Source organism: Delphinapterus leucas, chromosome 3 (assembly GCF_059928025.1).
Source record: "Delphinapterus leucas isolate spDelLeu-1000000601 "Yukka" chromosome 3, BTC_Dleu_Yukka2, whole genome shotgun sequence".
Lineage (NCBI taxonomy): Eukaryota > Metazoa > Chordata > Mammalia > Artiodactyla > Monodontidae > Delphinapterus > Delphinapterus leucas.
The window spans coordinates 27,975,605-27,988,042 of record NC_143131.1 but is presented as its reverse complement, the minus strand read 5'-3'; the positions used below and the strand labels follow the sequence as shown (position 1 = coordinate 27,988,042).

General features: G+C 44.8%; 1 protein-coding gene across 13 annotated transcripts in view; it reads right to left on the bottom strand.

Moving 5' to 3' along the window:
- PDZD2 (PDZ domain containing 2) overlaps positions 1 to 12,438 on the bottom strand; it is a 383,590-nt gene that overhangs the window by 77,650 nt on the left and 293,502 nt on the right. For 11 of the 13 annotated variants that reach the window (XM_022564757.3, XM_089908715.1, XM_089908723.1 and 8 more), the window contains one exon: positions 8,351 to 8,506. In XM_022564757.3, the coding sequence (XP_022420465.2) occupies positions 8,351 to 8,506 (156 nt within the window). Of the gene's footprint in view, positions 1 to 1,914; positions 7,154 to 8,350; positions 8,507 to 10,302; positions 10,393 to 12,438 lie in introns of those variants that run through there. The other 2 variants (XM_089908726.1, XM_089908727.1) reach the window with 2 other exon arrangements.

The window sequence follows — 12,438 nt, the reverse complement described above, 5'->3', positions numbered from 1 at the left end:
TGCCACTTTGGGTCACGTCTGGAAGTTGCCATGTCGCTAACAAAGGTGTGTGGTCGGATTGGCTGCTTTCTACAGTGGCCACCATCTTTCAAAGGTTTGCTTTTTAAAAAGCATCAGAATCACCTGGGAAGCTTCTGAAACTATACCCCACTCAGATCTGCCAAACAGGCCTTCCAGCGTGGAACCTGGGGATCAGATGATCAGCCTAAACCGTACCCTCCTTGTGCATTTTAACATACACGACAGCAGGGAGCTACCTGCGTACATTCACGCGTCTGCTACACACAGCTCTTCCCCTCACGTGTTTGAGATGCATTCATCTTTTCCTTCCAGGCCCTTTTGCTTTCCCCTCGCTGCTGCCTTGGCTATAACATGACTTATCCAGGGGAACAAGTTTGCTCTCAGCAGAGCTCCGCGATCTTCTCTCTCACCAAGGATTTCTAGCCTATAAAACAGCAAGTATAGAGCAGCCAACCCCCCAAGGTTCCTGGTGGCCCTGACACTGTATATGACTATGTACCAGAACCTACATCCTGAGACTAGAGGTTCCATGCTGTCTTCCCCGGGGCCTTCGTGGCTAGTCTTTTCACTGACATTCCACCTACTACTTCACCAACTCCCTGGGGATAGTCAGTCCTTTGCTGTGGTTGATTTGTTAAAAGTTCCCTTTTCTAAGTTCCCTTTCTAGCTGCTAGCAGCTCTGGAAGCTTAACCAAAGAGAAAATAAGAAATCTACTCATTTCTTAATGAGGTGGTTCCACTGATGTCCTATTTTAAGGGAAGGGATGTTGTTCTCCCAGTGCTATACTTGGAAAAATGATCTTATATACACTGATATTTGTATACCAGATGGAAACTCCCAAAAGGGAGTGGCAGATACAAACAACAAATGCCCACTATGTGCCACGCCCATTTAAAATTCGTGGTGTGCTGGGCAAGGCGGGCAAGTCAATGGAAGGTAACTAAGCCTTATGATGAGGGGCATGCAGGAGCATTAAGGAGTGAGAGAGGGCACATCAACCATCCACCTTTCTGCCCACCCATCCAACCATCCATAATACATATTGAGAGCCAACTGTGAGCAAACCTGACAGGAGCCCTGCCCCCGTGGATCCTCTACTCATGGGAAGGATGACGGTAAGCAAGCAGTCATATGTATAAATATGTCTTTACAGTCTGTGTTAAGGGTCATGAAGGAAAATACAGTATGTATTACAGGCATGAAGGATATGTGTGTCCAGGAAGACTTCCTGGAGGAGGTGAGTCCTAAAGTTAGATAAGTAGAAAGTGGAAGCCCAAGGAGAAGGAAAGACTGTTCCTGACCCACTAGCAGATGGAGGACGTCTCTAAGCAGTGGCTGCCACTGCCCTGTGCTCAGAGGGACCCTGAGATGCAGCAGCAGAGCTCACCTGTGCCCATACGAGCAGCCTGTCTTAACACCCTCCCCTCGAGGCTTTAGTAAAGAACAGAAAGCTCGGGGAGTCCTGAGCCAGTGTCTCTCTGCATTAATAGTTTTACTCTGTGAAGACCTGATTTTTCAGTCAGACACTGGGACCTTCCTGTTTTAACACTAATCGCAAGTTTACACTCTCGGTGCTCTCTGTTCCTTGCATTAGCCTCGAAGTTCGATTCACCAGAAAAATCTAGCTCAGGCCCCAAACAACAGACAATCCCACACTCTGACTTCACCAGCAATGGCACCCTCAGACATGTCACTACAAGCCCTCAGTGCCCAGGCTCTTTACCACGTATTCAATCCAAATAAAACACAAGAGAGCCTCTCCTTTCTCTCCGCATATAGATGGACATCTACCCCCAGGATGCTGCCTTTTCCAAAAGACTGTGATTCAGGTTCCCACACCTCAGGGTTAAGCCATCAACAAACGAAGAATCAAACACCCACATCAGACTTACGGAATCATAAGATCCAGTTTGGCTTTTCTTTTCGCCTTTTGAGAGGTGAAGTCCTTTATTCCTTCTTAAACCCTAATAACCCCAAAGTTCTCCAAGATTTTCCAAACCAGTGATTCCAAAAATGTTAGAACTGATTCCCTTGATGCCAAAGGAAGCCGGATACAGGTCTGCTGACTGATGTGCTAAACAAAACCTTCCCAGCTGAGCTTCGACAATTGCACATTTGGCAACAACAATCATTACTTTCATTTTTGTTTTGTTTTTGTTAGATATATAAAAAGGGAAAGACAGGTTCCTAATCACTTAAGAGGTATCACCCATTCCACATCCTGTTATATTAAAACTCTTCTTCCTCTCTTCATTTTAAAAAGAGCCACTCCCTCAGAAGGCCAGATATTTTTTTTTTTCCTTAAAAACGTCATTTAAAAAAAGATGAACTAGATGCAAACTATTATATGTAGGATGGATAAACAACAAGGTCCTACTGTAGAGCACAGGGAACTGTATTCAATATCCTGCCATAAACCATCATGGAAAAGAACATGAAAAAGAATGTGTACATATGTAGAGCTGCATCACCTTGCTGCACAGCAGAAATTAACACAACATTGTAAATCAACTATACTTCAGTAAAATTAATTTAAACATAAAAATTAAAAAAGATGAACTATAATTATTTACACTCGAGAAAGGATGCTCACTTTTTTCAATAGCCAATAATAATGCATGTGCCACTCATTTTATCGGAGGGCTCTAAAGTTCTCAAATGTTAGCCTTAGTCCAAATCACCGGGAAGCCTTATTAAAAAAAGGTTTGTAGATGCCACCTCGGAGTTTCTGATTTAGCAGGTCTGGGATGGGACCTGAGGATTTTTATTTGTAACACATTTCCAGGTGATTCTGATGCTGCTGGTCTGGGGAACTTTGGGAACCACTGTTCTACAGATAGATTTATGATTGAGAAATATGTACTGAGTATGTATTGAATACAAGGCACTTCTCATTGGATACTGGGGGTCCAACGAGGTATTCCTGACTTCAAAAGTTTATAAATGTAAGTACTTTCTTTCTTCTCCCAAAAAAGATATGTAGCAACAAATAAAGAGAAAACAGCGGATGCTAAATGCCAGGTGAGCAGTGATTAGCAGATTTGGGAGAGCGCCAGGGAGGGCTGTGTGCGCACGCATGCACGGTATGTGTGTGTGTGTGTGTGTGTGTGTGTGTCTGTGTCTGTGTGGTCAGGGCTGCCAGGAGCATATACAAGAGGAAAGGCAGCACAGGCAGGCTGGAGCCAATGGCTCCACGTTACGGAGTTGTGATTGTAACTTCAGCATGATTGAGACCCACTGAAGGACTTTAAATGAAGTGACATGGTCGGATTCTCACTTAAAAATTGTCACTGCAGAGCAGAAGACAAAGTGGAGAAGAAAGCCTTGAGAAAGAATGGCCAATCGGGCGGATGGGGACCACAGTCGGTATGGGGGAGGGGACTAGACTCAGCTATTTCTGAGACCAGGCTGGCAGTCTTGGAGATGGGGATGTCTGTGGGAGGTGGAGGGAGGGCCCTCCCTCTGAAGCCAGACCCCCCTGAGATGGATGACAATCACGCACATGCCTGTGGGATTTCCCCGTCCCATCCTTGTTCCCTTTTTCTTGCCTCTGCCCCTCACACTTGATGTTCACCACATGGTTCTATTCTAAGCATGGCCCGAGCTCTTCGAAAGGAAAACCTCGTGGCTGTTTCCTGTAGCCATGGAAAGATAACTCACAAGGGTGCTCATGGCAGATCCTGAGCGTTTGTATTACTTTTGCTCCACCTAAGTGCTTGGAGCGTTCATGACTTACAGGTGCAAGAAGAGTCCAAGCCAGAGCGGAACTCGGCTGCAGGCTTGCTCTTTATCATCTGGGAAGTAAAAGGCTTTGCGACTTACCTGATTAAAACAGTACCAGGTTTCTTTCGTTTAAGTGGCTCGATAGTGTTTAAAAATGATAAAACAAAGAGTCTTGGATTGTAAACACAGAACTGAAACATTTCTTTTTCTCAGTAGTTCAGCACCTCTGGAAGGCCCAGCAGGGCAGACCCTGAGCAGATTGTGAAGGTGGGAAAATGTCGTGTGCCCACTTCCTGGCCCTGCAGGGCTCTGGCTCACACCCGGGTCGTCTGGCTTGAAACCAGAGCTCAAGAGAATGGCTGAGAGATGGTGGGCGTTCAGGCAAGGGTGATGAGCCAGGGAAGAAGCCCGGTGTCCCCTCCTCCGTGATGCTTTGTGAGGGGGGTGCAGTGGAAGGTGAAGTGGGGCCAGGTGGTGTCCGGGTCACACGGAAGGCAGAACTAACTGTCAAAGCAGGATGAGTGCTGGTTTCTCCACCGACGATAGTGGGTTTGGGATCTGCCTATGAGAGCTGGGGGTGACGTGACGGAGAAACCCAGAAGTACGGCCCTGAAGCGTGTGTACCTGTGGGGGACGATTGCTCGGAGTCATTTGTTTCTCCTTAAAGGCAACGAAAAATTTCCCAAATAAAGTGTGTGATGATGGAATGCACCGAAATTCCTTTGGCAAAATTGTGATAATAAGCATACCCAACAATATGTGATTAATTGGCAAACTTTTTAAAGATAATGTTATTGGTGAGGATGGGACCTGGGCACTGCTGGAAGTGTAAATTAGTAAATAAGCACTTCTACTGCTACAAGCTATCTAAGCAAATAAGAAAATGAAAAACGTGCACAGAGCTACATGGACAAACATGTTCTGTACAGAATTCTTTATAATTTTTAAAATTAAATATACGTGTGACTGATGTAAATGGAATTTCTGATAGAAAATTAGTAAAATAAATTACGGCATATCCATGTTATAAAATATTAGCCATTACAAATCATGTTTCAGAAGACCCTTTAATGACATGGGGGAATGTTCAGGATCATATCATTAAGACCATAGCAAGTTCCACACGTATGTTAATATAAGGTCAATTAAAAATATATATATATGTGCTTAAGAAAAAAAATCAAGTAGAAAGGCATAGCAAAATGTTAAAGACGGCTATCTTTGAACAGGAGGATTGTGGGTGATTTGTATTGTCTTTTGCAGGTTTTTGGGGGTCAAACAACCCATTTATATAGTGGAAACATTACTTTTGGAACCAGAACAACTCATTTAACTTATAATTTAAATTATAATACATTTATAAAAAACATGATAAATTTATAAAACTATAGTAAGTTTAAATTATAATTTAAATAAAAACATGTAACACATTTAATAAAGGTAATGGCCCATTTACTAGAGCAGTATTTAGTGTAAAAAAATTCCTAGACAAATAATTCCTTGGATTTTTTTGCAAGAGATTATGAATTATGAGATTAAAAAATATATGCGGAGCTACAACCTCTCTACAGACTACTGGGCCACATTACTGGCTCCGGGCTTTCTCAGAGGAGGTGCAGGTATGTTGCAGAGTTTTCCTCTCTTTAAATCCAATCCAATGGAGCTTACTTAGCTCTCCATTGAAAACTGGCTGAGCTGGGCAGGGCGCAGCTGCTGAGCAGTGGGATCTGTTCAGCAGGGGCGAGCTCTCCAGGCTGTGGGCATGTGAGGGGAGAAGTTGTGGGCTGGAGCCGGGCTGGAGAGCCACGTCTGGTTAGAAAGGTGGGAATAGCAGAGTCAGGCTGGAGTTGAGAGGTCTGCTGGCTGGACTGCCACACACTCCATTCCCCTTCTGTACAGAGGGTGACTGCTGTACCAACAGAGAACGGCGAGGGCAGGGGAGGTCACAGGCAGGAAGGGTGGGTAGACTCAGAAAGATCGTGGCCTTAAAGGATGGGTGGACAATAGTGGGAGAAGAGACACATGATAATCAGCCTGTTCGAGGCTTATCCAGGGAACGTCTCTGTAGGTCATTCCTATAGGGGCTGGAACGTGGATATTGCCCCATCAGCCCTCTGAGGCTGCCATGATACAGTCAGCTACGAGCCAGGGGTGTAAATGTAATGTTTATGGTGGATAAATCTAGTTAGATTTTGTTGTCATTTTTTCATTAGTTTTCAATGAATGCTTGTCCTGTTGTCTGTTTCTAAATTTATTTAGTTATTTATAACTCAGCACTAGATGTACTGGCTACATTCTAGGGATTCACTGGGAACTCAAGGCAGTCATCGCATTCCTACATCTCATGGAGTTCACAGTTGGACGAGAGAAACAGATTTTAATCAAATAATCACAAATCTAAATGTAACAAGCAGTTCAGGGGAAAGCCATATGGTCTTGGTATGAGAGCTAAGAGATTTAATATAGATTGGATATATTCTGGAAGTTTCTCTGAGGAAGTAACACTAAAGGATCCAAAAGATGAAATGGAGACACAGACAGAGAGATCAAACATATGGACACCAAGGGGGAAGGGTGGCGTGGGATGAACTGGGAGATTGGGATTGACATATAAACACTATTGATACTATGTATAAAATAGATGACCAATGAGAACCTACCGTGTAGCACAGGGAACTCTACTCAGTGCTCTGCAGTGACTTAAATGGGAAGGAAATGCGATAAAAGAGGGGCTATATGTATACGTACAGCTGATTCACTTTGCTGCACAGCAGAAACTAACACAACACTGTAAAGCCACTCTACTGCAGTAAAAATTTTTTAAAAACCCAAAAACCAAAAATGAATTGGAGTCAGTCAGGCAAAGAGGACTCCAGAGAGACAGAACAGCATTTGCAAAGGTCCTATGGCAGATAAATGTACGGTCATCACGAAGGACTGCAGGACGGGCAGTGAGCTTGGTGTGAGGTGAGGCCCAAGAAGTGGGCAGAGCTCAGTCAGGGAGACAGTGGAGGTCATGACCATTAGTGTGGTTTCTATCCTTACCAAAAGTAAAATTAAGGGACAAAGTAAGGAAAAAGTGGCTACTGAATGGCGTCATAATACAAAGAGGCGGGAATAATCACACAGTTGTCTCTAAACTGTTTACTTTAACCCCATCCGTTCAGCTCTGATCGACTTGCTTTATAGGTTAGTCTTCTGAGAAAGCTTTCCTTTGAGGGAAAAGCTGTTGGAACAGTGTTTGAAATCAACAATGGGCCTGTACGGGACCTCTGGGAAAATTACAAAAAGTACCACTTCTTCAAGATGTTTTCCTTCTTTTACTGGAAAATTGTCTTAACGTACTGATTTTGTTCGAGCAAAACTCTTTACTGCCATCTTCCAGAAAACTGTCCTCATAAACATAAAAGCCTATGATGTTTACGATGTAAGTGGTGCTCCCTTAGATGTGGCACCTTTGTGCAGTCCACAACCTGCACCACCATACTTAGTGGCCCTGGAACTCCCGTGATCCTAAAGAAAGGGGAAAAGTAACTTTTTCTTCCTTAAATTCAAATAGCATATCATGTAAATGGAAAAAGAGATTTTTTTGTTGTTGTCTCCTAAGGCAGAGGTCCCCAACCTTTTGGGCACCAGGGACCGGTTTCGTGGAAGACAATTTTTCCTCGGACGGGGTGGGGATGGTCAGGCAGTAATGTGAGCGATGGGAGCAGCAGATGAAGCCTCGCTCGCTTGCCCACCGCTCACCTCCTGCTGTGCGGCCCGGTTCCTAACAGGCCGCGGACTAGTACCGGGGTTTGGGGAACCCTGTTCTAAGGCCTAATTATAAACAAATTTCCCAACGCTTACCCATGCTGACTAGGTTCAGTGCTGATGGGAAGGAGTAAGGGTTCCAAATGGCAGAAAGAAAGCACCCTCCCCAGGGCCGGTTGGATGGGGAACAGTGGCTAACAAGGTTTTACACTAAAAATGACGTATCTACCAGATCTGGGATACAAAGAGGAGACCACAGAGCCGCACTGCAACCACAGCTAACCACAAGCCCTCCCGACTCTGTGCCAGACCACGCTGGGGAGCAGCCCACGAGGGCGTGAGGCATCACAGGCTGGGTAAGGAAGCGCTACAAGCCGTGGGAAAGTCCTGATTTCATGAAAACAGGGAGACACATCTATACAACTTCACCTGAATGGGTTCTGTGTTATTTTAACATTCCACTTTCAACCGGACATCTCTCAGTCTAAGTTTAAATTCACAAACGATAGTTTTCAAACACTATATCAAGAAGTAGCAATAAAACCCTTGTATATATTAGACTTCTTAGAAGTTGATATACACACTGAACTCAATACCCAATTGCTCTCGTATTTCCAGTGTCAATTCCAGTGTCAATTTTCTTTTTTTTCTTAAATAAAAAGTATTACCCTCACAGATTTTTCTGGATGATTCTGACAAAAAAATAAAAAGATGCACTCTGGTCCTCTCCCATCCCAGTTTCGACCATACTATCTATATCTGTCTCAAGCTTTTATCTCTGATCCTGGCACCCATGTCTTCGGGAAAACATCACCCCAGCAGAGTAGCCCGGGAAAGCACAGGCACACTTACCGCTCCCTGGACGGAAGACGATTCAGTTCCTTCGTCCTCGTCCCCGTCCGGCTCCTGGTCTTCGTTGTCCGTCCAAGAGGACACGTCCTCTACCGAACTGGTCAGATCAGGCAAACTCTTAGATGTTAGCCTGAGGAGGTCCTCTGCAGAGCTTTCCTATGGGGACACAATGAAAGGCCCACGAGTTACCCCATGATGTCAAGGTCAAGGTAAACCTAGCTGAGTCAACTGCGGGTGGTCACGTGCTCCCAATCCAAAGCCTATATGGAGTGCAGGTTCCACATTTCCAGGGGTGCAAGCATGGCTCATGGGCCCAGCCGCTCCGCAGCATGTGGGATCCTCCCGGACCGGGACACGAACCCGCGTCCCCTGCATCGGCAGGCGGACTCTCAACCACTGTGCCACTAGGGAAGCCCCCATTTTTTTTTCTTGATGAATCTATGTTTCTTAGGTGAATGTTTCTATGGGCAATCTAAACTCCCTGAACTTAAGATCCTTCAATGCCCTCCCCTGTCTTACTTGCAGGATATAGTTTAAACTCCCTCATTGGCAGGCTAACATCAGAGATTTGGCCTCTGCCCAGCTCTCCAAACTCACCCCCCTCCATTCTCCTATCCCTTCCATTCAAGCTGTACTGACTTTCAAACACACCGGGCTCTCCCCTGCCCTGTTGCCTTTTCCACCAGCAGCTCCCCTGCCTAGACCACCCTTCCTCTCATGACTAAGGCCTCTCTGGGCAAAGCTTGAGCATCGTCTCCTGCAAGCCTTCCTGGATCACCTCTGGAGGCATTTGCCTCTCCTTTCCCCTCTAATGTCCTCTACTGTTTATCGCCTCACTGTGTGTGTCTAACTTACTCATCTATCTCCCCTGCTTGTCTGAGAGTTCCTCAAACCATGTCTACTCAGTGCAGTGTCCCCAGGCCTAGCTCAGAGCTTAAACATCCACCATATCTTCCTCTCCCTCATTGCTCATCTCACAGGCCCATGGTCAACAGAAAGAGATTAGATTGTTTAGTGAATCACAATATCAAAGTGGAGACTGATAATGTCTGTGCAACGAAAGCAGCCCTTGAACAACTTTTAAAGGTCAACAAAAACAGATGGAATCAGACTCCATTAAGATTAGACTCCAAAGGGGGCTTCATCAACACAGCCCTTCCTTCCTACACACAAATAAGGTCAGAATGGGTTGAGGGATGCAGGCGAGATCAGTGAGACCACGTGACAATCCCAAGGACAAATGAGGCACACACAGGAGCCCAGAGCTCTCCTGGGAAATGACACAGCACGTGAGGCCAGGGACCGGGGCTGCAGGGCTGATCTGAGGCCAGAGAAAAGGAGCAATGTGTCCTCTCCTCTTTCCCCCATACCAGCAATTTCTACAAGGAAGGAAACACGTGGAGAGTTTTGATCATCATATTCCTTGGGGGCTGACAGAAAAGAGAATAACAAAAAATACCCATCTTACACAAGGGACGTTACAAACTACTACTGAGTTGGCACCTGGTGACAATGTCGTTTGTTACTAGTTTGATGCAGTTTCCACCTTCAAGGTACCTGAAGCTCATTCATTTTAGATCAGTAATTTGTGAAACCATACTTTTAGACCTTGCCCGAGGAAGGGAAAAAGAGTTATTAATGAGAAAGTGAGTTGAGTCCTCTTCTGGGATGTCAATTCTGCTCAGCTATTAATAGAAAGCTTAAAAAAAGTGAAAGTCCCAACTGCTGAGTAAATTTCACAATAGCCACAGGATGGAATACTCCGGGGCCATAAAAAATGCTGCTCTAGAAATTTATTTCCTGATGTGGGAAGAGTTCTTATAGCATGTTACTTACCGAAAAAGCAGGTTAAAAATAATATGTTAAGAACCGTATTAATAACAGATGTAATAATAAACTGGATGCAACACTGGGTGATAACCATAAAGGAGCACATTTCTCCAAGTGCTCACCGTGACCAACTAGATTGTTCAGAACCCTTTATAGTTCATTGAATCTTCCGAACATCCCGTGAAGCAGTTATTGATTCTCATTGTACAAGTCAGACTTCGAGAGATGTAGTAAGTTGCTCAAGATACACAGGTTTTAAAGGGCTGTGCTGGCACCTGAATGGGACGGGTGGGACTGCCTCCAGGTGCACTGCCTCCTTGTGTTTGATTCCATTTAAAAGAAGACGTGCGTGTATTTGCACACACATATGCGTTCCTGTCTGGAAGGACACACCAGTTAGTGGATAGTTATTGTCGGCGGTGTTACAAACATTTTATCTTCTTTCTCTTCTCTCTATTTTTCTGGGCTTTCTACATTAGATATAATGAATACATATTTCTTGTTAATAAAAACCAACAGTGAAACAAAAAAGAGAGAGGGCACGAGAGAAAGCTGTTATTTCTATGCATGTACTTCTAGGAATATCAGAACGAACTTGGATATTCTGAGTTTATTCATTCAACAAAAACTTCCTAAGCTCCTCTGTATACACAAATGACATATTTGTGTGGAAACATGAGACACCCTCTCCAGAAGAAAGTAACTGCTATATCTCCAAAACAATGCCTTAAAGTTTTGTGACAAGGTGACGATTATCTGCAATAATGAATTTAGATATTTTATTACTCCTATATTCAGTAAGTCAAAAGTTCTTTTTCTTTTCTCCCTCTCTTCATATATAAAGACAGAAACAAAGCCTGTGGATGACTTGGTCTTGTGGGATGAAGAAAAGGAAAAGATGCCCAGAGGTGCCTAAAGATTGACTTCTTGTTTCTCCTCCATGGATGAGCACCTTGGATGGTGTAGATTAAGTTCAGGAACAAACAGCAGGCAGCTGCCGTAACAGCGTACTGCCTACTTGTAAATGGAGCAAATGGGAAGGAGTCGCAACTCTGAGGACTGGGTCAGCCTTAGGGCCATAGCTCAGGACTGCCGGCCAAGAGTCAACGGATTGAAAACCAGAATGGACGCTTGTTCCTCAGCTCTGGATGCCGCTCAGTCCTACAAAGACCCCAGCAAGTGTCCCTAAATGTCCAGGCCTCTGGCAGGAACGCATTACCTTTTTCTAATACCATTGACTCTGGTGTCCTTTATATCTCATGCGACTAAGGGGCAGCATGAAACTCTGAAGTCCAATGAACCCAGGTGAAACTTGCTTCTGTCACCCACTGCTTGTGTGACCTCTGGGCAAATTAATTAACCTCTTAGATTTTAGCTTCATCCTCTGAATAAAATGAATGAATGGCTCTCTCATGGGATTTAAGAATTAAATGAGATAGTAGGTACGAACTGCCTGGCACCCAGTGGAACCCAATACATGTGAGTGTCTTTCTTCCTTCAAGTCAGTGAGTGAAAATATTGGTCAGACTCCAAAATTTGTTTTCAAAAATCTCATGTGTGCCCCTTAATTACCCGTGAGTGGCCCCTTTTTGTTTTTATTTTATATTTTCTTTGTGTAGTGTGTTTGTGGATAATGGCTGACTTTGAAGAGACTTCTCTTCCTCATTTTCCAACTAGCAGGAGAAAGAAGTGAGCACAGAAATAAAGGTTTGGGGGACATGGTATACCACCTGTGCAGAACCTCTGTGTTCTTAAGCTGCAGGCTGTGGGGAGGTGGGCCGTGCAAAGATAGGACCGTGTGTGGTACGTGCGTGCGCGCGGGCGCGTGTGTGTATAAGAACCAGTAATGCTTTCCAAACTCCCACCACATCTGGCCAAATGAGGAATTTGTTTCTCCTTCCCTCACAGCCTTTCCCTCCTTGTGGGATTCACCAGGCTGACCAAGAACATCCCTAGCTTTGCTCCTTCCCCACCCCTAGGGAGGGGATGCCCCACGGCATCTCTGGGAGGGGAGGAGGGGGCCTATGAATGGAGAGTGTCTCAACTCCTGCCTCCAGGGCCTCAGTGTCAGCTCTTCCTGCCAAGTCTTTGCCAAGGCTCTATATTCTGGTTGGAAGCCTAAGGGTCTAGCTCAGGGACTTGGGGTAAACGGTATAAAGGGAGGAAAGCCGATTTTTCAGGTGGCTCAAAATACTCTTCTCATCTATTTATCAAACACTTCCCAAATAGGCAATAGACCGTGCAATCTAAGAAAGAAA